The sequence below is a fragment of the Neovison vison genome, chromosome 4 (assembly GCF_020171115.1).
Source record: "Neovison vison isolate M4711 chromosome 4, ASM_NN_V1, whole genome shotgun sequence".
NCBI lineage: Eukaryota > Metazoa > Chordata > Mammalia > Carnivora > Mustelidae > Neogale > Neogale vison.
This window is the reverse complement of record NC_058094.1, coordinates 179,585,039-179,612,363: the sequence shown is the minus strand read 5'-3', so window position 1 is coordinate 179,612,363 and position 27,325 is coordinate 179,585,039. Positions and strand designations below refer to the sequence as shown.

Here is a 27,325-nt window from a genome sequence, read left to right as displayed (position 1 = left end):
AGCACATACCCTCCCCAATGTCCATAACCCTACCCCCCTTCTCCCAACCCCCCTCCCCCCAGCAACCCACAGTTTGTATCGTGAGATTAAGAGTCACTTATGGTTTGTCCCCCTCCCTATCCCATCTTGTTTCATGGATTCTTCTCCTACCCACTTAAGCCCCCATGTTGCATCACCACTTCCTCATATCAGGGAGATCATATGATAGTTGTCTTTCTCTGATTGACTTATTTCGCTAAGCATGATACGCTCTAGTTCCATCCATGTTGTCGCAAATGGCAAGATTTCGTTTCTTTTGATGGCTGCATAGTATTCCATTGTGTATATATACCACATCTTCTTGATCCATTCATCTGTTGATGGACATCTAGGTTCTTTCCATAGTTTGGCTATTGTGGACATTGCTGCTATAAACATTCGGGTGCACGTGCCCCTTTGGATCACTACGTTTGTATCTTTAGGGCAAATACCCAGTAGTGCAATTGCTGGGTCATAGGGCAGTTCTATTTTCAACATTTTGAGGAACCTCCATGCTGTTTTCCAGAGTGGTTGCACAAGCTTGCATTCCCACCAACAGTGTAGGAGGGTTCCCCTTTCTCTGCATCCTCACCAGCATCTGTCATTTCCTGACTTGTTGATTTTAGCCATTCTGACTGGTGTGAGGTGATATCTCATTGCGGTTTTGATTTGTATTTCCCTGATGCCGAGTGATATGGAGCACTTTTTCATGTGTCTGTTGGCCATCTGGATGTCTTCTTTGCAGAAACGTCTGTTCACGTCCTCTGCCCATTTCTTGATTGGATTATTTGTTCTTTGGGTGTTGAGTTTGTTAAATTCTTTATAGATTTTGGACACTAGTCCTTTATCTGATATGTCGTTTGCAAATATCTTCTCCCATTCTGTCAGTTGTCTTTTGATTTTGTTAACTGTTTCCTTTGCTGTGCAAAAGCTTTTGATCTTGATGAAATCCCAATAGTTCATTTTTGCCTTTGCTTCCCTTGCCTTTGGCGATGTTTCTAGGAAGATGTTGCTGCGGCTTAGGTTGAAGAGGTTGCTGCCTGTGTTCTCCTCAAGGATTTTGATGGATTCCTTTCTCACATTGAGGTCCTTCATCCATTTTGAGTCTATTTTTGTGTGTGGTGTAAGGAAATGGTCCAATTTCATTTTTCTGCACGTGGCTGTCCAATTTTCCCAACACCATTTATTAAAGAGGCTGTCTTTTTTCCATTGGACATTCTTTCCTGCTTTGTCAAAGATTAGTTGACCATAGAGTTGAGGGTCTATTTCTGGGCTCTCTATTCTGTTCCATGGATCTATGTGTCTGTTTTTGTGCCAGTACCATGCTGTCTTGATGATGACAGCTTTGTAATAGAGCTTTAAGTCCGGAATTGTGATGCCACCAACTTTGGCTTTCTTTTTCAATATCCCTTTGGCTATTCGAGGTCTTTTCTGGTTCCATATAAATTTTAAAATTATTTGTTCCATTTCTTTGAAAAAGATGGATGGTACTTTGATAGGAATTTCATTAAATGTGTAGATTGCTTTAGGTAGCATAGACATTTTCACAATATTTATTCTTCCAATCCAGGAGCATGGAACATTTTTCCATTTCTTTGTGTCTTCCTCAATTTCTTTCATGAGTACTTTATAGTTTTCTGAGTATAGATTCTTAGCCTCTTTGGTTAGGTTTATTCCTAGGTATCTTATGGTTTGGGGTGCAATTGTAAATGGGATTGACTCCTTAATTTCTCTTTCTTCTGTCTTGTTGTTGGTGTAGAGAAATGCAACTGATTTCTGTGCATTGATCTTATATCCTGACACTTTACTGAATTCCTGTACAAGTTCTAGCAGTTCTGGAGTGGAGTCTTTTGGGTTTTCCACATAGAGTATCATATCATCTGCGAAGAGTGATAATTTGACTTCTTCTTTGCCGATTTGGATGCCTTTAATTTCCTTTTGTTGTCTGATTGCTGAGGCTAGGACTTCTAGTACTATGTTAAATAGCAGTGGTGATAATGGACATCCCTGCCGTGTTCCTGACCTTAGTGGAAAAGCTTTCAGTTTTGCTCCATTGAGAATGATATTTACGGTGGGTTTTTCATAGATGGCTTTGATGATATTGAGGTATGTGCCCTCTATCCCTACACTTTGAAGAGTTTTGATCAGGAAGGGATGCTGTACTTTGTCAAATGCTTTTTCAGCATCTATTGAGAGTATCATATGGTTCTTGTTCTTTCTTTTATTGATGTGTTGTATCACACTGACTGATTTGCGGATGTTGAACCAACCTTGCAGCCCTGGGATAAATCCCACTTGGTCGTGGTGAATAATCCTTTTAATGTACTGTTGAATCCTATTGGCTAGTATTTTGGTGAGAATTTTCGTATCTGTGTTCATCAAGGATATTGGTCTATAGCTCTCTTTTTTGATGGGATCCTTGTCTGGTTTTGGGATCAAGGTGATGCTGGCCTCATAAAATGAGTTTAGAAGTTTTCCTTCCATTTCTATTTTTTGGAACAGTTTCAGGAGAATAGGAATTAGTTCTTCTTTAAATGTTGGTAGAATTCCCCCGGGAAGCCGTCTGGCCCTGGGTTTTTGTTTGTTTGGAGATTTTTAATGACTGTTTCAATCTCCTTACTGGTTATGGGTCTGTTCAGGCTTTCTATTTCTTCCTGGTTCAATTTTGGTAGTTTATATGTTTCTAGGAATGCATCCATTTCTTCCAGATTGTCAAATTTGTTGGCGTAGAGTTGCTTATAGTATGTTCTTATAATAGTTTGTGTTTCTTTGGTGTTAGTTGTGATCTCTCCTCTTTCATTCATGATTTTATTTATTTGGGTCCTTTCTCTTTTCTTTTTGATAAGTCTGGCCAGGGGTTTATCAATTTTATTAATTCTTTCAAAGAACCAGCTCCTAGTTTCGTTGATTTGTTCTATTGTTTTTTTGGTTTCTATTTCATTGATTTCTGCTCTGATCTTTATGATTTCTCTTCTCCTGCTGGGCTTAGGGTTTCTTTCTTATTCTTTCTCCAGCTCCTTTAGGTGTAGGGTTAGGTTGTGTACCTGAGACCTTTCTTGTTTCTTGAGAAAAGCTTGTACCGCTATATATTTTCCTCTCAGGACTGCCTTTGTTGTGTCCCACAGATTTTGAACTGTTGTATTTTCATTATCATTTGTTTCCATGATTTTTTTCAATTCTTCTTTAATTTCCCGGTTGACCCATTGTGTGAATTATATCTTAATGAAAGTGTTATATAGGGACGCCTGGGTGGCTCAGTCAGTTAAGCTGCTGCCTTCGGTTCAGGTCATGATCACAGGGTCCTGGGATGGAGTCCCGCATCGGGCTCCTTGCTTGGCAGAGAGCCTGCTTCTCTCTCTGCCTCTGCCTGCCACTCTGCCTGCTTCTGCGAGTTCAATCTCTCTCTCTCTCTCTGACAAATAAACAAATATACAAAATCCTTAAAAAAAAAAAAAAAAGAAAGAAAGAAAGTGTTATATATATTAAAGAAAAAAATACATACAGAAGTGGAGGCCAGAATACACCATTAACAAAATTTTACGCACTCACACTTCTAAAAAATGTGTATGGGAACCAAAGCGCATAATAAATTTTATCCAACTACTTCCATACTTAGCCAGTGAAAATACATTTGATCCTGCCCCATCATTAAAAGTCTTTTATAACATATTTCAATTCCAACTACTATGAAAATTAGAAAAACTATCTACTGAAGAAAATACTGAAATAATGTCCTACCTATGCCAAGGGGGTTTTAAAAGGATGATCAAGTGAAAGGGCTGCGATTTGGGTACAGGTATTGAGGTAAGGATGCTATCACGTATAAAGTGTTAAAATTGTTATATTACCTTTTCCTTTTCTCATCAGCCTATATTTTAGGCAATAAAATAATAATCTGCCAGCAAATTACAAATTTTTTTTCAACTTATCAGATCCTTTCTAAAAACCTCTCAATATAATTTAGTAGATAAAATTCCCATTCAAAAATTTAAATCTGGGGCACCTGGTTAGCTCAGTCAGGAGAGCACAAAACTCTAAATCTCCAGATTGTGAGTTCAAGCCCCCTTTTGGGTGTGGAGCCTATTTAAAAATAAATTAACTAACTAACTAAAATTTAAATCAGATCACATCTAAGTATTTTTAAAATCTACTACTAACGTTTAACCTATTTGAATTCCATGAGATTTGGGCTTATGATTGCAAAACAACTCAGTTTTTCCACAAAAATAACATTTTAGAGTAGTTGTCCATCAAACTTTTCTGAGTTGTTTAATATTGACTAGACACTAACCAAAACTGGCACAAAGACGCATTAAATATTCAATAAAGAAAGACAAACATTCTCTTGGTGTGTACTCACAGGCATTGCATAGAAAGCCGGGTGCAGCACTGTGCTGATCCGCAAAGTGCTTGCACCTGCAGCGAATGGGCTGCGCGCCGTTCAGAGGGACGTAAAGGTACGCCCTGCACCCACAGCCGCTCACTCGGCAAGGGAGACTGATGGGGCGTTGCTGTGGAATCGTTTCAAAGTCAGTTTTATGTTGCTTATACCTACCAAAAAAAAATCAAATGAAAGGAAAGAAATAAAAACAATGCAGGGATTGCTGGAAATTACAATTTCTGTCCTGTGAAATATAAAATTATTCAAATTTTTTTATTTTTATTTGCTGTTCTTGTTAGTAAGGCAAAAATAAACTCCCTTACAGTATTTCTGTCAGCTCTGTCACAAATTGCTTTGGTCGGAAAAAACCTTCACTCTTTTAGATTTTTATCTTTAGTTATTTAAGAAAAATTTTCACAGCAATATACAAAGAAATAAAATTCCCTTAAGATACCACTAAAGATTCTTCAATACGGAACCACAACCTACAAGTGTGGAAGAAGTTCTTTATAAGAATTCTTTCTATTGAAGTACATTTTATTTAAATTTATTTTCATAGGTTTGCTATAAAACTGAAATGAGTTCAGTAAACATATATGAATGTGATTTATTTTAATATAATTCCATTTTTATGGAATTTTCCATTTTCCATTTAATATAATTCCATTTTTAACTTTTAATTTCAAAATAAATTGTCAACATTTTTAAAAGCCAAAGCTCTTTGTTAAAACACTGTAATTTTCTTAAACAGACCACTCACTTCCTGCTCTTCAGGTGATACTCAATAAAATAATATTGAATTTATTATTCTTAATATTAATCCAGGTAGGACAAGTTAAAATAGCAATGAGATGCCATTTTCCACTTAGCAAAGAGAACCAATTTTTTTTAAACTAAACATAATTCACAATGCTGTCAAGAGTGTTATAGAAGAAACTTTCTCATTTAATGTTTCAAGAAACTTAAAAAGAGGGGCGCCTGGGTGGCTCAGTGGGTTAAGCAACTGCTTTCGGCTTAGGTCATGATCCTGGAGTCCCAGGATCAAGTCCCACATCAGGCTCCCTGCTCAACAGGGAGTCGCTTCTCCCTCTGACCTCTCCCTTCTCATGCTCGCGCTTTCTCTCTCAAATAAATAAATAAAATCTTTAAAAAATAAAAAATAAATTTAAAAAAGTTTAAAAGATCCATTCATACTTCCCATGGCTTATATAATTTCATATGCAGCATTTTCTAATGTATATAATTATCAAATCATTGTTACACATCTGAAACTAACATTGCATATCAATTCTATGTCAATAAAAATAAAAATAAAATCATTAAATGGTAAAAAAAAAAAAAAAATCCTTTAACCCAGAGTTCATTTTTCAAAAATACACCTCAAGAAAATATTTCTGGTATAGAAAGAGTTGTGTGCATAAAGATGGTATCAGCAATAGTACTTACTATAGCATTACAAATACACACACATACACAACATATTAATAAGGGAATGAATAAGTAAATCAATAGACAACAGTTTTTAAAATTTTTAGCAGTGAAACCCTTCCTGCAAATAAAATCGCTTACAGAACCATAATCTATAAAAGAGATAAAAGCAGAATGAATTAAAGCAAGGGAAAGAGACAAAATTAGAGTCTGTCCTTCCTCTAACCTGCCCTTCCATGTGGTACTGCTGAAACTCCCTCATATCCCTCATAGCTCTAAGGAACATACAATGAACACCACTGGACTAGCTAGAATATTGAGCAAGTATTAAAAATCTTATTTGCGGGGCGTCTGGGTGGCTCAGTGGGTTAAACCCTCTGCTTTCGGCTCAGGTCATGATCTCAGGGTCCTGAGATCGAGCCCACCCCCCCGCCCCCCCGCATCGGGCTCTCTGCTCAGCAGGAAGCCTGCTTCCCCCCTCCTCTCTCTCTACCTGCCTCTCTGCCTACTTGTGATCTCTATCTGTCAAATAAATAAACAAAAATCTTTTAAAAAAAATTTTTTTTAAAAATCTTATTTGCTCAGGTCATGATCCCAGGGTCCTGGGATAGAGCCTCACATTGGGCTCTCTGCTCAGCGGGGAGCCTACTCCCCACCCCCCGCCTGCCTTTCTACCTGCTTGTTATCTTCTGCCTGTCAAATAAATAAATAAAATCTTTAAAAAAAAAAAAAAAAAAAATCTTATCGTGGGGGCATGTGGGTGGCTCAGTCCGTTGAGCGTCTGCCTTTGGCTCAGGTCATGATCCCAGAGTCCTAGGTTGGAGCCGTGTCAGAATTCCTGCCCAGCACTGAGCCTGCTTCTCCCACTCCTCCCAGCTTGTACCCTCTCTCAATATCTCTCTCTCTCTCTCAAATAAATAAAATCTTTTTAAAAAAAAATTTTATTTGTGATTACTACATAACAATGTAGAAACATTTCTGTGACTTGTTCAATATTTATGCACATATCATTTACAACAAAATGAACTATGTAAAGAAAAAAACATGAATAGTAAAATGTATTGATAGCAGCTGGCTTTGGATGGTGAGTTTTCTATTTTGCTGTATGTTCTTAGTTTACCTTAATAATAATTACAATGTTTGGGTGCCTGGGTGGCTCAGTGGGTTAAGCCGCTGCCTTAGGCTCAGGTCATGATCTCAGGGTCCTGGGATCGAGTACCGCATTGGGCTCTCTGCTCAGCAGGGAGCCTGCTTCCTCCTCTCTCTCTCTGCCTGCCTCTCTCTCTACTTGTGATCTCTCTCTGCCAAATAAATAAATAAAATCTTAAATAATAATAATAATAATTACAATGTTTATAACAGGGAAAATATAACGATTTAGACAGAGATCTCACTGAGTGACTGGTACTAAAGACCTTTTCCATGGAAGCTGGGGTGGGTTCATTTTGAAAGTTAATTCCATGGTTCGTAATTATACATATATGAGACTGACACTAAATTTGTATAAGAATAAATGATAAAACCAACACAAATTAACCAAACTACTCTTGAACTCTGAAAGATACCAACATAACCCTCATTCTCCATTCCTCCACAGTGTTTTCAGTTGGGGTTACTAAATAAATTTCAAGTCAATCTATATACAACATTACTCCTCCTAGCAACGGCTTAACAACCTTTGGCAGATGCCAAGTCTCTATGTAAACAGCGACTATACAGAGTCTCTCCTGAGAGAGCCCCAGAAACTATGAGAACAGGGCGGTTCTCCCTGCATGCTCTGTTTGGAACAGAAAGCTAAAAAGTTGTTACCTGAAAATACATAATAGGTTCAAAGATTTTTCCAAGAAGCAGCTTTGTCTTTTGAGCTTTATAGCTGTGCCCTGTGATAGCAGTAAAATGTAAAGTAGAACACAACAAACACAGACAAATACAAACCTCTAGTATAGGCAATAAAAATCAGTGGCTGGGGTGCCTGGGTGGCTCAGTGGGTTAAGCCGCTGCCTTCGGCTCAGGTCATGATCCCAGGGTCCTGGGATCGAGTCCCACATCGGGCTCTCTGCTTGGCAGGGAGCCTGCTTCCTCCTCTCTCTCTCTGCCTGCCTCTCTGCCTACTTGTGATCTCTCTCTGTCAAATGGATAAATAAAATCTTAAAAAAAAAAAAATCAGTGGCTGGAGCCTCCTTCCTTTTCTTTCCTCCATATGCCTTACTTGGAAAAGGACCATTTGTAATAAAAAGTTGTGTGCTTGTATTTTTGTTTGCTTAAAGAAAGGTATCACCACAACACGTTTCTTAAAGCACAAAGGGAGATTAGTAAATTGAAGGAGAAATGCTTCTATTTGTAGGTTGGTAACCTGTTCAGTGTGGGTCCACTCAAGCAACTCTTAAAGCAATTTTGCATTCTGATGACCCATCCTTTACTAACTTATCCAGTCATGGGAGAAGTAGACCCTTGGCAAAGCTGCAGGGGCACCAATCTTTTTTTACCAAATGCAAGAGAAGAGATGTTTAGGGTGATGGACTCCATAATGAGTTCTAATAGGATATAAGAGAAATTTTTAATTATAGCAAAAAATAAATAAATAAATAAAACCACTTTAGATCATTTCTAGGGTAGTACATAAAAGCCTTCTTTTAAATATTGAGAAATACTGAGAATATCACATAATAATGTTATTTATAGAAGGAAGATATGGTCTGTTACAATTTTACATTTTCTAATCACCAGAAAACTTAGCAATATCTTACCTATGTGTACAAAAACATAGTGTCTCTGGACCCACAAGCTTACAATCCATTCCAGTTGGTGACCGCCAGCTCACAAATAATCTGTTCTGTAAGCGCATAGGTAATACTCTTTTTTTGTATTCTTCATATTCTTCAGGAGTAAAAAGTTTCCCTCCATCGTCCTCACCAACAATTCTACAACAAAAACTTCTCTTAAGCCTTGAATATTTATTTTCCAGGTCAAAAATACTACACTCCAAAATTAAACTATACTTGTATAGTCAAAAGAAATGCTGCTTCAGATTTGATTTTTTTTTACCTTGGGTTTATGTTAATAGCGAATTTACCCAATAGGAATAAAGCTTTTGCTTCCCAAGTGAAAGAGGATTCCAAATTTAAAAAAGAAAGAAAGAAAGAAAAAGTCAGTGAATTCATGACATCTGACTTTACTGATCTGGGTTTACCACTGGACAATTACTGCAAATTCACTCTCAGTTTCTCCTTGGATTCTGAAGCAAACATGCTCATTCTTTTCATTAAAAGCTAGAATCTAAACTGCTAAAAATTCAAATATTTTCCTCCTTAAAAATAGTACTCCCCCGGGACGCCTGAGTGGCTCAGTTGGTTGGACGACTGCCTTCGGCTCAGGGCATGATCCTGGAGTCCCGGGATCGAGTCCCACATCAGGCTCCCAGCTCCATGGGGAGTCTGCTTCGCTCTCTGACCTTCTCCTCGCTCATGCTCTCTCTCACTGTCTCTCTCTCTCAAATAAAATAAATAAAAAAATCTTAAAAAAAAATAGTACTCCCCCTGAAAAGCAATAGTACAAAAAACATCAGTGCAGAAGACAACATGGGTAATGTGAACCCAAATCCTGGCCAGGAGTTGAAACCCACAAATACCTTGGGATCTGCACAAGCTCAAACCCACATATATATCCAGTAATCATCCTTTAATTCCAAAACTTTAACTTCAAAGTTTTATGGGAACAATTAAGCCACCACTATTTCTTCATTCCTTAAGAAATTAAAAGTTGGCATCCCTGGAGAAAAAGGAAGCACAAGTAAAAGACTTTGTTCAAAATTAAAGAAATTTCTCCTCAAAAAAAATATCACCCCTTAAAAGCCATGAAAGATGTTGTTTGTAGAATGCTACTTAATTTTTTGTGCAATCCGTACTTTTTCCCATACTTTCAAGCTTTTAGCAGGACAGATAAATAAAGCCAATTCAGAAGCTATGAAACCATCACAACCTTCTTCCTTACTTAAATAATTTAGATACACATTAGAAAAAAAAAAAAAACCCAAAGAGCATTTTATTCTGAGAAAAGTTTTGTATCATTTCACATTATAATAGGTACCATGTAATATATCAGTAGGTATTGGAAAATTTAAAGATGGAGATCATTTGTACTTGACTGCCAAACCAGCACAGCTCAAACTTTACAGTAGTTACAAAATCCCCAGGGGATCTAGTTCAAATGCAGAGTCAGATTAATTTAGGGTCTGGAGTGGGCCTGAGCATGTGCATTACTAATAAGCTGCAAAAATAATTTTCCACCAGGTCTTAACATTTTCTGGACCAGGCAAGAGACCATAGCAGAGACCCACAACCCACGTATCTAAACATCTAAATATCTACGTTATCAGTCAACACAAAGCCCTGGAGACTTGGAGGCTAAAGAAGCCGGCCCAGCCCTCAGTGAGCGCTGGGTGGAAACTGTCCTGGCTACAGGACTCACGGCCTTACCGGGACCCACCTGACCAGGGGATGAGGCCTGAACCATCAAGCTCCCCACTCTTACTTGGCTCTGAATTACCAAACATCTCTAGCTATTACCCAAAACTATACGACCGAGACAGTCAGAAGGAGTGAAGGTCAGTGAAGCAATCTGTTTGCACTAACAACGCTGGGTGATTTGGGACGACCACCTTTAAGCAGAGCAGCCCCTCTCGCTCAGGTTTTCCAGGCCGCTGGGATTTCCCAGGCGGAGCAGTGACTGCCTCACTTCCCGCATATATACACAAGTTCTTCCGGCCCCCACCCCGCACCACCACCCCCAACAATCGCCCCCACACACCCTCCCGGACCCCGTCACACCTGGCGCCCTCATCCCCACATCCCCCTACTCTAACCTCTCCAGGAATTCCCATTCACGCAGTCTCCCAACTGCCAAAAACCTTTCTTGGGAGACTGGGGGGGGGGGGGGTGTTACACGTCTCCGCAGGTGCATCAGGCTTTGTCAGGGCCCAGGGCAGCGAGGGGCGTCCTCGAGCCAAAGCAGCAGCTCTGTTTCTATTTCCGTAAGAGGAGTTTCTCCGGAACCGCCGAAACTACACCAGTCTTTCTCCTAAAACCGGCACCTCGGCGTTGGGGACGTGTCTGGAAGGTCACGACATACCCTATTACTAAACTAACATGCAAACGACTCTGCTATTTCTTATAAGGCCCGAGAACTCAGTGTGAACTCTTCGATGGCTATTTAGAAAAAACAGCTGGACCTCCGCATAAATCGAAGAGTTAATAATCCGCCTTGGAAGGAGTCGAAGCGGGAGACCTCTTAAACAGCCTCGGAAGAGACTTATTGGAACTACATGTCACTACAATATCTAACGGCAAAAAGACGAAACTTAAATCCAGATAACGAAACCTACCCCCCCCCCAGCAGCCGGACAATAGATTCCGGGATTCCCGGAGCCCCAGGGGGCGGGCGCAGGGCGCCTATCCGCGCCCCCCGCGCTCCTCCGGCGAGGGGGACGCGGCCCGCCTGGGTTCCCCTGGCCCCGCCGAGCCGCAGCCTCACCTCCGGTACTCCAGGTACTCATCCACCGCCGCCGCGCCGCCGGAAGGCAAAGTCAGCCGCTCCATGGAGGCGAGAGGAGCCGGCCCCGCACGCAGATGAACCGACCTCTGAGGAGCGAAACCGGCCCCGCCCCCGCCGGCCGCGCCCCCTCCCGCCCGCCTCCCGATTGGCCGGCCCGGGGACGGCGGCGGAGGCGCCCGGCGCGCGCTTCCACCTGGCGGCGGGCTCCGGGCGGGAGAAAGCCTCCGTCTCCTAGGGCAGCCCACGCCGCTCGGGTTGCGGCTTACCGCAGGCACAGACCTGGTGGCTCTTGCCTTCCCCGGGCCTCGCAGGTCTCCTTGTAAGGTAACAAATGACAAGGGAGTGCAATGGATTGCATATCATGGACGCACAGAACGGGACTTATTTCTTTGTACGGAACTTTTCGCTGACTTTGTGGCCGGACGTCGCGGATTCCCCAGAAGTGCTTTCAAAATTGGCGTTTAAGAGACTGCGATGCAGAAATTAATAGTTCTGGGTGTCTGCGCCCACTTTGGGTGGCACTAAAGCACCATGTTCTTCCAAGGAAGTGAATAGCGGGGTTAAGAGGAAATGAGGAACAATTTGGTGAAGAATTTTTACGCCTTTGAAAATATTCTCCACAAAATCTTTTTTAAAGATTTACTTATTTTAGAGAGACAGAGAGAGAGTTGGGGGGGGAGCAGACGGAGAGAGAGAGTCTCAAGCAGAGCCCACGCTGAAGCGTGGAGCCTCATCCGCCGGATCTCAGGACCCTGAGATTAGGACTTGAGCCGAAACTAAGAGGCTTAACTGACTGTACCACTCCGACATAAAATATTTTTAAAAACTGAAATACCGGGCGCCTGGGTGGCTCAGTGGGTTAAGCCGCTGCCTTCGGCTCAGGTCATGATCTCAGGGTCCTGAGATCGAGGCCCGCATCGGGCTCTCTGTTCAGCAGGGAGCCTGCTTCCTCCTCTCTCTGCCTGCCTCTCTGCCTGCTTGTGATCTCTCTCTGTCAAATAAATAAATAAAATCTTTTAAAAAAAAAAAACTGAAATACCAAATAAATAAATAAATAAGATTGAATTACTATGGGATTGGCTTAGCAACCCGGAAAAGGAATAGGAAATCCCTCACACCAAGGAGTCCTTAAACTCCGACGCAACTTACAGATCACCTTGAGGGCTCTCTACAAATTATCTGTAAGGAATCATTGGCAAACAGTAAAAAAAAAAAAAAAAAAAATTTCATTGAACTACAATATTTTATTTCAAAAGTACTTTCCTGAACACTGTCTTTCAGAGCTCAAAGACAAGATATTATGTAGACAAATTGTTTACATGCCCCGCCTCCCCGTCCTTTTCAGTGCTCTTTTTTTCCTTTCTAAAGTCCTCCTACTCAACGAGGTCCCAACCCACTTTGACATCCTCCCTACTTTTTGTTACTTTCCACCAGAACGTTATCTCATAACTCAGCTTAGCCAATAAACTTTGAAGCCTCCCAAACACATTAGCATTTTATAGAGACAGTTTTCCACAGTCAGATAAAGGAGTCATCCTAAAATGGGGTTATGTTAGGGAAAGTAGCCCTTTTTAAAAGATTTTATGTATTTTTCAGAGAGAGACACAGCGAGGGAAGGAACACAGCAGGGGGAGTGGGAGAGGGAGAGAAGCAGGCTTCCTGCCAAGAAGGGAGCCTGATTTTAGGCTCCACCCCAGGAGGGCTCAGTCTGTTAGGCATCTGCCTTGGGCTCAGGTCATGATCCTGGAGTCCTGGGATTGAGCCCCACATTGGACTCCCTGCTCAGCAGGGAGCCTACTTCTCCCTCTCCTATTCCCCTTGCTGTCCTCTCTCACTCTCTGTCAAATAAATAAAATCTTTTTTGTTTTTTTAAGTTTCACTGATTATAATCCTTTGGTTAATGCTTTATCTGCTCCTTTGTACTCTCTATTTCCTATGAACTCTCTAGAGCCTTGATCAGATTGAGGTCCAAATTTTTGGCAAGATTACCTCATAGGTAGTATTGATACTTTCTTCTAGAATATACATATAAGGTTTGCTTATTTCTTTTCATAATGCTAAGATTGATCACTGGGTTCAGCTGTTGGCAGCCTGATCTATCATGTGCCCCTTCCCCTTTCATCAAATCACTTCCTTCACTTTTTGTTTTATACATTTTGAATACTAGGCCTGTATTAGGCAGTATAAGTTTAGAATTGGAATTGTTATAACTGTTACATATTCTAGGTGCATTGAACTACGTATCAATGAAGTAAATCCATTTCTAGTGTTGTTTTTGGCTTAAAGTGTCCTTTACTTGATATTAATAAAACTATACCAACTTCATGTTGATGGTGTATCCTTTCAATCCTCTTATTTTCAACAGTAACAAGCAACCAACACACATCAAAAACCTGAGATTTGTCTAAACATTTCTCTTCCTTGTTATTGTTACATATTCTTGGTCCTAAGACATAACTGATAATGATTTGACCAACCCTCCCACTGTTATCACCAGCCTAGGTCCTCACTGCCTGCTGTCCTAACTCCTCTACTCAGCCAAGTCCATATTTTAGAGTCTGTTACTTTAAGAACCCTTCTTAGGGAACTAAATTCTCTGGAGATAGGAATTCATTTTACTAAAAATAACAGAAAACTCAACGTAAGTGGCTTAAATAAAATCTAGCTGGTTCAGCAGCTAAATGACGTCATGGCAGATATCTCTGCAGCGTCCTTGGCCTTCATTATCACAAAACGGCTTACACAGCATCAGCCCTCCTCCCAGACATTTCTAATTATCAGACTCCTGCCCGCAAATCTCAGCTCCAATTTCCCCAGCTCTGGAAAGGAGGGAACTGTGTTTCCAGCCTTTCAGTATTAGACCCTTTAAAACCATTGAAGTCGCTAATAGTATGAAAACTTTTCATGACTATTGAGATAATTTCAGATTTCTGGGTTTTATTGCTTATGATGGCAATATTTCTGGAATACTCACGAATATCCTCCCTTGTCTGCTATGCATACTCCTCACCTTTCAAATTCAGGACAAGCATTTCATCTTCTATAAGGTCTTCTTTGCTTCCCCTGTTTCCCAAAGACTATCCTATCCCTGAACCTTCTATTACAGAACTTGGCACTTAAATGGTATGACTTGTCTCTTCCCTCCAGATGACAGATAAAGTCCTTCAAAATCTCACAGGTAGCCCCAGTGTTCTTCATGAGAACAAAAGAAGGTGAGCTTTGTATTTATGACCACAAAAGAAGTCTCAGACTGGTCCACACATGAATTACTGGATCTCACTGACCTCTGATCTTCTGAGCAAGCTCCCTGGAGCAAAAAGTCTTTACTAATTAAGAACTGCAAGGTCTCCTGGGTGTCTCAGTCTGTTGAGCATCCAACTCTTGGTTTTGGCTCAGGTCATGATCTCAGGGTTATGGGATCAAGCCCCATGTCCTGCTCTGTGCTTGGTGTGGAGTCTGCTTAAAATTCTTTCTCTGTATGTACCCCCCTCCTCCAAACTCATGGACATTCTTTTTCTCTCTCAAATAAACAAAATCTTAAAAAAAAAAAAAAAAAGAACTCCATGGGGTACCTGAGTGGCTTAGTTGGTTAAGTGTCCAACTCTTGATCTCAACTCAGGTCTTGGTATCAGAGTTGTGAGTTTAAGCCCCACATTGGGCTCCACACCTTAAAAAAAAAACAAAACAAACAAACAACAACAACAACAAAAAAAATCCAGGGTGCCTGTAAGTTCACCTTCATTCTGGAAGGAGACAAGAGGAAAACAGCCTCCAGACAAGCTTTAATCAATATGAAGAACAGATTGGAATGTTATTTGGGTTGTAGAGTACCTTCACTTTAAGCATTTTATGGCCTTCAATTTGGAGAACTTCACACTGACATGGTCCTGGATACCTGAACACTACACTCTTTTCAACCTGACATGTCATGAGTCTCTGACAACCTATGGCAGCATCACTTCCAAACCAAATGTGGAGAAACATGTCTTTGAGAGCTCCTGTAAATTTCCTGAGCCACTTCTACTCAATTAAGTGTTCTAAGTTCTATAGTAAAGACTTTCCTCCCTCCAGTTCATCAGAGACATATCATTTCCTGTAATTCCTGTAATATAATGAAGTTAGGGAAACCCCAGCCACATTCTACCCAAAGGAAGAGGTGAAATAGAGAGGAATGCCTCAAAGAGGTTTGGTTGTTTTAACCAAAAGATCCTGGCTTGGGGCACCTGGCTGGCTCACTCGGAAGAGCATGCAATTCTTGATCTCAGGGCTGTGAGTTCAAGCCCCATGTTGGGTGTAGAGATTACTTTTTAAAAAATCAAAAAGATCCTACTTAACATTTAGCACTTCTGGGATTCCTTCCAAGTTCTATTTCCATCCACTCTGAACCCATTAGCTATATCTGGCTGGGCAGACAGAAACACAGGAGAAAGATAATGATTCTCGGAGACAGAAGAAATCCAATGGAGAATTTTTCTGTTATGGTGTAGGGATATCTCACCGGCCTTTACCAGTACCTAGGGTAAATACCCCTTGCCAGTTCCCACCAAATAACTTTCTGATTCAAAATTTAGCTTCTCAAGTATCTTAACAATGAAAAAGTAGGAGCTAGCATCATTAAATAAGAACAAGGTTTATTCTAAATGAACAAAGTAGCATTTCTGTGTAAATACCTAAGATAAGTAAATACCTAAGATAGGTATTTACACAAAAATAGGTATTTACTATTAGGTATTTACTACAGTACTTACATAGAGCTTCCTATGTGCCAGCCTCTGTTCTCAGACCTTTATATGTATTAACTCCCTTTATCCTTATGACAACCACATGATGAATTAAGTTTTATTGGTTTTGTTCTCATTTTCTGAATGAAGATACTAAGGCATTAAAATGTTAGATAACTTATCCAAGGTCCTATCTGTTAGTAAGAAGTAGCAGAGCTGAGATTTAAACCCAGGCAGTCTGGCACAGAGTTTGTTCTCTTAGCCTCTCTGCTATTCACCATGGAATCTGCCCCTGAGAAATCTGCAGAGGAAAAGCCTGAGCCTAGGACGTGGAGCTCTCAGCAGTCTGCTGATCCTAACAAACCCTGCCAACCCTCCCAGACCTTTGTAACAACTGAGATGATCTCTCATTGCCCAAGCCAGATCTTTGTTTAAATAAGGAAATACAGGAAGTGTGGTACATGATGAGTAAATGAGAGGCTTATTAGAAAAGTTTTCGCTCATGTTCAGATCATTTCCAGTCTCAGTGTCTTTCAGTATGCTAGCAATCCTTTCCACTCTTCTTCCCCATGCAGGCTCCTGTCTGCTTCTCAAATTCAGAACAAGCTGGAAAGCCTTCCTCACTGCCACCCCCAAGGGCAGTCCCCCTGCACTGTCTAAGGCAGCAGCCAGCACTTCATAATATAGATACTCTTATTCTCACCTCTCTAGACAGTGAACTCTTTGAAAGCAGAACTCTGTGGAAAGCCTCCGTTTCCCTGCTTGCATATTGAGAGTAATGAAATTCACCACCACCCCCTCCATGAGAATTAACTAAAATCTCTGGAAAGCACTTACTTGACATTCGGTTTTCAGTGGATGATAGCCGCTATGAAAATATAGTTTTGGGGCATCTGGGTGGCTCAGTTGGTTGATCGACTGCCTTCGGCTCGGGTCATGGTCTTCGAGTCCCGGGATTGAGTCCCAGGATCGAGTCCCACATGGGGCTCCCTGCTCAGCGGGGATCTCCTCCTGCTGACCTCTCTCCTCTCATGCTCTCTTATCCTCTCTCTCACACACACACAAACAAAATCTTTTAAAAAGGTGGGGGGGGGGTACCTGGGTGGCTCAGTGGGTTAAAGCCTCTGCATTCAGCTCAGGTCATGATCCCAGGGTCCTAGGATAGAGGCCTGCATCGGGCTGTCTGCTGAGCGGAAAGCCTGCTTCCTCTCTCTCTGCCTGCTTCTCCACCTACTTGTGATCTCTGTCTGTCAAATAAATAAATAAAATCTTTTAAAAAAAGAAAGAAAGAAAAGAAAAGAAGGTTTTGTAACCTGGGGTGGTGGGTTCAGTGTTGACACATGATATACACTTAGTAGATGTTTGCTAAACGAGTACAAAATAATCCACAAATTCGAGAAAGATATACTTTTAAAGTCTTAGTTAAAGGTCTTTATAATACAGTGCTAACCTTGATCTGCCAGTTTTGTCTATTGACAATTTCACAATCCAAATTGTCATTGGTGGTGTCATTTCATTTTTTTTTTAGTTATAGTTGAAAGGATGCTATGACCAAGACTGTTTGAAATTAAAATAGAGAAGAAATGTAGTCAAATAAGGAAAAGGTCTCCTTCCTTTTAAATTATTTCATTATTACACTTAGTCATCTTACATTTTAAGATAAAGACAATAGGCTAAAAATAGTCCTTTTGCATTTTTCCTTTTTTGGATCCTCTCCCTGCTACATAGTTTTAGCTTTAAATAAAGAACAATGACTGCCTTCAAGTTATCTTACAAACAGATCAAGTTTTATTATAATTACTAGCACAACAAAATTTCAATGTATCCAAAAAAAATTTCTAAGCTCCTTGGCACAACCTACTTTACTGGATTACCATTAAAACAGTAAAAATTCCAGACTAATAAAAGAATTTGGAAAATGCCTTTGAGAAATGGGATATCTATTGGATAAAAACCATTTCTGACATTTGGTAATTTTGTCTGTATTTTATTTACTTTATTGAATTCATCATAAGTATCTCTAAAATCCCTATATTACTAATAACGCAAATATAGAGAAATTGATTAGTATTAGCTCTGAGAACAAACTGGTGATTGACAGAGGGGAGGATCTGGGGAGGGGTCGGTGGGCAAAATAGGTAAAGGGGATTAAGAGGTACAAACTTCTAGTTATAAAATAAATAAGTCAGGGCACCTGGGTGGCCTAGTCAGTTAAGTGTCCGACTTGATTTCAGCTCAGGTCATGATCCCAAGGTTGTGAGATTGAGTCCTGAGTACGGCTTCTTGCAGGGCATGGAGCCTGCTTAAAATTCCTTCTCTCTTCCTGCCTTTAACCCTCCCCTCCTCTCTAAAAATAAAAATAAAAAAAGAAATAAAAAGTCACGGGGATGAAAAGTACAGCATAGGGAATATAGTCAATAAGACTGTAATAATGTTGCATGGTGACAGAGAGTAACTACACTTACAGTAGTAAGCATTTAGTAATGTATAGAATTATCTGATCACTATGTTGTATACCTGAAACTAACATAATATTTTATGTCCACATTTTAAAAAATTAATTAATATTAATAAAAATTAATAAAAATTAAAAATTTAATAAATTAAGTTTTAAATTAATAAAAATATAAGGTTGTTTATTTTACCTTAATTCTTTTGAAAGGAATAAAACAGGAATCATATCATTTTATAAAGCATATGTTTTCTTATGCAGGGAATATTTTGTAGTGATAATTAAAGTTTACTTTAATAATTAATAATTGTAATAATTTTATTAATAAAATTTAATAATTTTTTAATTTTTAATAATTTTTATTCTTCATACATTTAGGAAACATGAACCTCATTTTTTTAGAATTGCAGAAAGCAGTATTGAACTTGACATAATTATTTTCACAATCTATAGACATTCCTTCCAGAAAATGTTACCAAATACCTATACTGTGTAAGCATTATGCTGGATGTTCAGGATACAGGAAGACAAATGAACAAAACCCAAAAGTAAGTAATGGTAAGTATTATAAAGAAAAAGAAAGCAGACTAAGAGGAATAAAGTGAAGGGGATAGGGTGTTATATGATCAAATAAATGTCTCTGAAAACTAAGGTGCCTGAGTAGAGAATCCTGAAAGAACATGAGAATGACCACAGAAACACTGGGCAAGAGTGCTCCAGGCAGACAGACTAGCAAGGGCAAAGATCCTCAGGGGGAATGTATTTTGCTTGTTCCTAGCAAAGAGATCAGTGTGGGTTGAGTGGTACAAGCAAGAAAGAGGGAAAAAAAGCAGGAGATGAGATCAGAGAGAAAACAGGACCCAGATCATAGAGGGCTTTGTGGATCCACTGAAAAGATATGAGCCACAAATGTAATTTCAAATTTTCTGGTGGCCATATTTTAAGAGGTAAAAGAAACAAGTAAAATTAATTTTAGAAATATATTTTATTTGACTCAATATATCCAAAATATTATCATCTTTTTTAAATTTTTGTTTTATTTTTTTAAAGATTTTTATTTTTTTATTTATTTGACAGAAAGAGAGAGATCACAAGTAGGCAGACAGGCAGGCAGAGAGGGGGAAGCAGTCTCCCTGCTGAGTAGAGAGCCCGATGTGGGGCTGGATCCCAGGACCCTGAGATCATGACCTGAGCCGAAGTTAGAGGCTCAATCCACTGAGCCACCTAGGTGCCCCAAAATATTATCATCTTAACATGTATTTAATATAAGAAAATACTCATGAGTTATTTTACTTTTTCTTCTTTCTTGCTAAGTCTTTAAAATCCGGTGTGTATTAAAAGCCAGTGTACTCACAGCATATCTAAATTCAGACTCGCACATTTCAAGTGCTCAATAGCCACGCGGGACTAGCAGCCACCATATTTTATTTATCAAATATATGCAGAAATAAAGAGAAGAGTACAATGAATTTAATGTTATCACCTACTTTCAATAATTAGCAATACACAGACAGCCTTGTTTCACTTACATCCATTCGATATTCCCAAACCCCTAAACTGGGGCGGGGGGGGGAGGGGGAGTACCAAATTACTTTATTTGAAGGAATGTTTATTTTGGTACTCAAATCCAGATATTTTTGAAGGAACATATTAGAGAGTTTTGAACACAGGAATGACTTTAAACAGCTCACTCTGCCAAGTTGAGAATAGTTTGTGAAGGAGAAGTATGGGTGGAAATGGGAAGACTTGTTAGGAGAGCATTATCAGAATACTGGATTTATAGCACCTTAGTCAGGGGTGGTGGTGGCAGGGGAGATGGTGAGGAATGGAGGATCGATTTGATCCTTACTGTATTTCAAGAAAGAGGCTGATAGGATATACTGATTCAACAGTTATGGAATATAAGAGAGAAGAGTCAGGATGACTCTAGGTAGGTATTTGGCCTCAGCAACATAATAGAGCTGTCATTTACTGAGATACAGGAGGCTGCCCCAGAGGAACAGCTGGATGGAGATCAAGAGTTCATTTTTGGACATGTGACATTTAAACTACCTATTAGACATCCAAGTACAGAAGGTTAATGAAAAGTTGGAGATCTAGATCTGCAATTCAGAGAAGTCCAGGCAGGAGATATAAATTTGAGAGTGATCAGAAAACAAATGAAGTTAAAAACTATGGGACAAGATGTGTTCAGCAGGAAGTGAATACACGTAGCAGAGATGTCCTAGTGCATGCCAGAATTTAAAAAAGTGGGAAGAGGAGGAAGCAGGAGAGGAAACTGAATAGAAGCTCCAAACGAGCCAGAAAAATAAATAAATAAAACCCAAGAAAAAGTATTGTCCCAGAAGACAAGTAAAAGAAGTATTTCAAGGAGTAGGTAGGAAGCAAGACCCAAACTAAACTGAAAAAGGAAATAAAAACCAATACAGACAATTTGAAAACACACTAAAGAAAATGAACCTACTAGTGAATGGTTTGGTGACAAAAATCACACCAAGAATTATTCCAGCTGAACTTTGTTTTTTTTGGTTTGTTTGTTTTTAAAGATTTTATTTATTTAGTTGTCAGAGAGAGAGAGAGAGAGAGCAGGCTTTCCGCAGAGCAAGGAGCTCCATGCAGGACTCGATCCCAGGACTCTGGGATCATGCCCCAAGTTGGAGGCAGTGGCTCAACCAACTAAGCCACCCAGTCATCCCACCAACTGACCTTTGAACAAAACATTTTGACTATACAGTTCTGAGTGGGATATAATCTTAGGGGGAAAAAAAATTAGAAAGGCAAACAACCTTAAATTATCCAGTTTCATTTAGTAGTTTTATTGTTAATAGCAACAATTGTATTATTTGGAAACCAACATATACATGTTTTTTAATATACTACTACTAAAAAACTTATGTTAAAGCTATTCAGCATTGAAAGGTTTAAAAAAGGGTGCCTGGGTGGCTCAGTGGGTTGAGCTTGTGCCTTCAGCTCAGGTCATGATCTTAGGGTCCTGGGATCGGGCCCCACGTCGGGCTCTCTCCTCGGTGGGGAGCCTGCTTCTTCCTCTCTCTCTGTCAAATAAATAAATAAAATCTTTAAAAAGAAAAATAAAAAGAAAGGTTTAAACAAACAAACAAAAAACTGTGGGGGGCACCTGGTTTGTGCAGTAAGTTGAGAGCCCAGCTCTTGATTTTGGCTCAAGTCATGATCTCAGGATCCTAGGATCAAGCCTCACCTCGGGCTCCCTGCTCAGCTGGGAGTCTGCTTGAGATTCTCTCCCTCTTCCTCTGCCCCTCCTCCCTGCATGCTCTCTCTCTATCTCAAATAAACAAATAAACCTTAAAAAAAAATGGGGAGCCTGTGTGGCTCAGTTGATTAAACACCCAGCTCTTGGTTTTGGTCCCACATTGGGCTCTGCGCTCAGTGCAGAGTCTGCCTCAAATTCTCTCTCCCTCTCCCTCATGCTCACTCTCCATAAATAAATAAAATCTTTTTTAAAATTTTTATAATTTTAAATTACTTATAAATATCAGTATAAACTCATACTTTAAAAATTTTTTATAGTTACTTGTTTTCTAGGTCTGTCTACTGAAAAGGCCAAGAAGCAACAATAACTCAGTAGCAACAAGAATCCCATATTGTGATCTCAAAACACCATTTCACACTAAAAGGTCTCGGGATTTTCCAGTCAATTCCAAGAAATATACCAGCTGAGCTTGGGATGTCTTATTGTACCAGAAAACAAAGTCTACCAAAAGCTAATATTTTCATATCAAACAAATACAGAAGACTCAAAAGTTTCCCACTTGTACCCAAAATAGAACCATTTGAGTGTCAACAAATGCAACTGACAGAAACACATTGAATGGGTTCAGACTACTATTCAAAAAAGGAAAAAGAGAAAGATTCTATGGACATCAGGGAAGTTGCTAAGTAACCAATACATTACTGTAAAATTGGATAATTAAAAGGAAATAATTAAAGATCTTGGGACACCTGGGTGGCTCAGTGGGTTAAGCTTCTGCCTTCAACTCGGGTCATGATGTCAGGGTCCTAGGATCCAGCCCCGCTTCCGGCTCTCTCCTCCGCGAGGAGCCTGCTTCCCCCTTTCTCTCTGTCTGCCTCTCTGCCTGCCTCTCTGCCTACTTGTGATCTTCTCCCTGTCAAATAAATAAATAAAACCTAAAATATACATATATATTTATTTTATTTTTTATTTATTTGACAGAGAGAGAAATCACAAGTAGACAGAAGTAGGCAGAGAAGCAGGCAGATAAAGAGGGAGAAGCAGGCTCCCCACTGAGCAGAGAGCCCAATGTGGGGCTCGATCCCAGGACCCTGGGATCATGACCTGAGCCAAAGGCAGAAGCTTAACCCACTGAGCCACTCAGGCACCTCATCCATCCATCCATCCATACATACATACATACATACATAGCCTGCCTTTCTGGTATGAACAGTATTTCAGGATAAGCAAATAACCCTCGTGGATGTAAAAAGTTCTTCTATACAGAATTCTAGCTAATAAATGAAGGAGGAATGACTGACTGCATTAGAAAATCACCATCTTGCAACCCCTATTTATTTTCAAATGAATCAGCAATGTTCATCAATAGATACCAAAATCGTTAAGTGAAAGATTGTTGGAAAACTTTACAGTGAAGGAATGAAGCTGTCATCACATAAACAACTTAAGCATTCCTAGAAGTGAAGCCATCTGACCCTATGTGGCTCTTGAGGTGATGAAATAATATAGAGTCTGTAACATCACCTATAGCGTGTCCTTGTCAAGAATCTAGAATACAATTTAATCAAGTTTTTAGATCTAACTTCTAGACTGCAGAAAATAGAGGATGAAAAGTCAAATTAAACACCGTAAGGATACAATTGAAACATTCTACAAGACTGTTGACCCAGTTTCTTCAAGAAGTAAATCAAATTAGGGAGAGGGAAATGGAGCACTTCTGCAAACGAAACTATAAGAACCAAATGTGGACCTTGTGTGGATTCTGGCTTGAAAAAATAATAATTGTAAAAAGACATTTCTTGAGATGATAGGGAAATTTGAGTTGTTTTTACTATAACTTAAGAAATGCATACTTTGGGGCACCTGGATGGCTCAGTGGGTTATAGCCTCTTCCTTCGGCTCAGGTCATGATCTCAGGCTTCTGGGATCTAGGCCCACATGATACTCTGCTCAGCAAATAGCCTGTTTCCCTTCCTCTCTCTCTCTGCCCGACTCTCTGCCTACTTGTGATCTTTGTCTGTCAAATAATTAAAATATTTTAAAAAAAAAGAAAAGAAATGCATACTTCATTTTGATAGATATAAAAATGGCTTTGTGGTTACACTTTAAAACTTTTTTTTTTTTTGTCTTTTAAAGCATCATGAAGTAATCAGGATAAAGTATCATGCCTTCTAAAATTTGGTTTTAAATACTCCAGCCAAGAAATAATTAATTAAATAGAAACAGCTCCAGTTTATCAAGCTATCCCTTACACCAGGAAAGATAAGAGCCCCCTGTTCCTCAGTAGCCACAGCAGTATACTTTCCTTGCTTCAGACATTCGGATGGATGTCATGACTCAAGAATTGTGGAGGTCAGAACTGAATCAGGCAAAGGCAGCGACTTCACAATTAAGAGCCAATTCCAGCTTCATGGTACCTGACACCTACTTCATGGCCCTGGTTTGGGCAGCAGATCTGACAAAAGACACAGACAAACCAATATTGATGGTAAGGCGGATAATTTTGTATAACATTTGTTTCCAAGACGATCTGTCCATCAGGGATGGAAATGACATTCACTGGCTCATAAGCAGACACACCACCAGCTGTGTTTCCATGAGTGGTAAAGCAGTCAAGGAGCCGCTACCAAAAGAATCGGTCATTTGGGCTGCTCTCTCCAACAGATGGGTGTGTAGGTAGAACACATCACCAGAATAGTCTTCATGGGCAGCAGAGATGTGACAATAAGCAACAGACTGTTTGGATAACTCATCATAGGTGAGTGAATCATGTTTGCCATTATCCTTAAAATATTTTCCTAAAGAGCCAGAATAAGGAGTCAGGTACTGATGTGGGGCAGAATCGGTAGCAGCAGCTGAAACCACAATGGTGCCCTTCATAGTATCTGTAAGTCTCTTTACCAACAGTGGAACAGTGGATCTCTTTGGACCAATAGCAATGTAGATACAGTACAGCTTCTTCTTTTCATCAGATCCATCATGAAACATTTCTGGTTAATGATTATGTCAATCTTTGATGTTTTGCAAGTCCATTGGCCAACATTAAACAGCTCAGGTTGACCAGGATCAATTGGCTCCAAGCTATCCACAGCCTTAATGCCAGTCTGAACTGGTTCCTGCAGATTGGAGGAATAATCCCAGGTGCTTTTAGGCCAACTTGCCTATGGTTCTTGGAACCAATTACCAATGGCACCTTCTACATGAGCCAACAGCTTCTCACCAACGCAAACATCCACAGTGGCTCCTGTCCTCTTCAGAGTATCTCCTTCCTTAATTAGTTTTCATTTCCAAACACACCACCATCACCATTATCAAGTTCCAAGTTCAGACACATACACTTCAAACTTGGAAGAAAACTCTACCCTTTCTTCTGCTTGGACATTTCTCAGCCCATGTATTTGAACAATACCATCACCAATACTTAAGAGACAGTCAGTCTCTTCAAGGTCACTAGAGGTATTAGCTCCAAGAATACACTCTTCAAAAACAGAGGATACCCCAGTGGTACCAGTCTTCTGAGGACAGATGCTAGAGACAGGGAGGTTCCTTGTGACAATTAAGGATGACTGCCAAGCATTTCTGGAGACCACACCAGCCTTCTGAGAGAAGATGAAAGCCACAGCCCAATGCATAGACAACATTTTTTTTTCTTAAAGCTAATTTGGCTTTTTTCTAGTGGGGCTCAAACTCATGACCCCAAGATTAAGAGTCATGTTCTTCCTACTGAGTCAGCCAGGCATCCCCAGATAGCATCTTTAGAGCTCTCCCCAGGTCGTTCCTTTCTAGATGCAGCCTCTGAACCAACTCCCAAACAAATATTAACCTAAAGAAATTACACTAGTATTCTGAGATAGTATACTAGTATAATGAGATAATTATATTAGTATTAGACAAAATACAGTTTTGAGAAAAAATTCTTATTATGGATAAGGAAAGTCACAACATAAGAATAAAAACAATAATTCATTCGAAAGACAAAACAATTTTATATATATTCTTTTTTTTAAATATTTTATTTATTTATTTGACAGAGATCACAAGTAGTCAGAGAGTCAGGCAGAGAGAGAGGAGGAAGCAGGCTCCCCATGAAGCAGAGAGCCCGATGCGGGACTCGATCCCAGGACCCTGGCATCATGACCTGAGCAGAAGGCAGAGGCTTTAACCCACTGAGCCACCCAGGAACCCCTATATATATTCTTTAAAGATTTATTTTATTTGAGAAATGTGTGCACATGCGTGATTTGGGGGGAGAGATAGAGGGAGAGAATCTTTAAGCAGACTCCCTGCCAAGTGCAGAGCCAGATGCAGGGCTTGATCTCATGACCCATGAGACCCTGACCTGAGCCAAAATCAAGAGTCAGATGCTCAACCAGCTGGGTCACCCAGGTGCCCCTATGATTTTTCTAATTTTTAACTTTTTATCAAGAAATTGTCAAACATATAAAAGGTAGGAAAAAATGGTACAATGAACTCCTTTGAGTCAACCACTGTTAATATTTACATTTTGTCATATTAACTTTATTGCTTTAGCTATCTATATTTTTTATTATGATGATTGAGCTGTTTCAAAGTAAGTGTCACACACAATGACATGTTATGCCAAAATACTTTACACGTCTAAAAAAAAATGGCATTCTCCTATCTAGACACAATGGTATTATCACAACAACACAAAAATAATTCCCTAATTTTATCTTATACCCATTCTATATTTAAATTTACCCATGTTCTCAAAATGTTATAAATAGCTCATTTTTTCATAGCAGGATTCAATCAAAATCATCTATAGTATCTGTTATATCTCTTAAATTTATTTTATTTTTTTTTATTTTTTAAAGATTTTATTTATTTATTTGACAGACAGAGATCACAGGTAGGGAGAGAGGCAGGCAGAGAGAGAGAGAGAGAGAAACAGGCTCCTTGCTGAGCAAAAAGCCTGATGTGGGGCTTGATCCCAGGACTGTGGGATCATGACTTGAGCCAAAGGAAGAGGCTTTAACCCACTGAGCCACCCAGGCACCCCCATCTCTTAAATTTCTTTTGATCTATAGCTATTACCTCTCCTCCATTTTTAGGAAATCCCATTTCTAAGAATCTACCCCAAAGATAACACCAGTAAAATTTTTTTATTTATTTTTTTATTGGTATAATTGACATACAACATTATACTAGTTTCAGGTATACAACATAATGATTCCATATTAGTATGTATTGTGAAATGATCACCACAATATTTAGTTAACAACCATCACCATTCATAGATCCAGAATTTTTTTCTTGTGATGTGATTTAGTCTCTTAGCAACTTTCATATGTGCAAAATAGTATTATTAACTATAGTCACCATGCGGCAAATTACATTGCCATGACGTATTTATCTTATTCCTGTAAATTTGTACTTTTTTATTTCCTTTATCCATTTCTCCCACCCCCTAAACCCTGCCTCTTATAAGTACTAGTCTGTTCTCTATATTTATGAGCTTGGTTTTGTGAATTGTTTGTTTGTTTTGCTTTTTAAATTACACACGGGAATGAGATCATAATGAA

At 39.6% G+C, this 27,325-nt stretch overlaps 1 protein-coding gene and 1 pseudogene across 10 annotated transcripts in view; both read right to left on the bottom strand.

Annotated features, from left to right (window-relative positions):
• The window catches only part of FAM221A (family with sequence similarity 221 member A), a 33,847-nt gene extending 22,391 nt beyond the window's left edge, over nucleotides 1-11,456 (bottom strand). For 7 of the 10 annotated variants that reach the window (XM_044246225.1, XM_044246226.1, XM_044246228.1 and 4 more), the window contains exons 1-3: nucleotides 11,357-11,456; nucleotides 8,575-8,748; nucleotides 4,379-4,569 (exon numbers count right to left, since the gene is read on the bottom strand). In XM_044246225.1, coding sequence (XP_044102160.1) covers nucleotides 4,379-4,569; nucleotides 8,575-8,748; nucleotides 11,357-11,421 — 430 coding nt within the window. In that variant the 5' untranslated portion in view covers nucleotides 11,422-11,456. Of the gene's footprint in view, nucleotides 1-4,378; nucleotides 4,570-8,574; nucleotides 8,749-9,455; nucleotides 9,835-10,688; nucleotides 10,756-11,356 lie in introns of those variants that run through there. The other 3 variants (XM_044246224.1, XM_044246223.1, XM_044246230.1) reach the window with 3 other exon arrangements.
• Nucleotides 11,457-23,950: 12,494 nt separating this feature from the next.
• Nucleotides 23,951-25,411, bottom strand: LOC122905423 (annotated as a pseudogene).
• Between the last annotated feature and the right edge of the window lie 1,914 nt (nucleotides 25,412-27,325).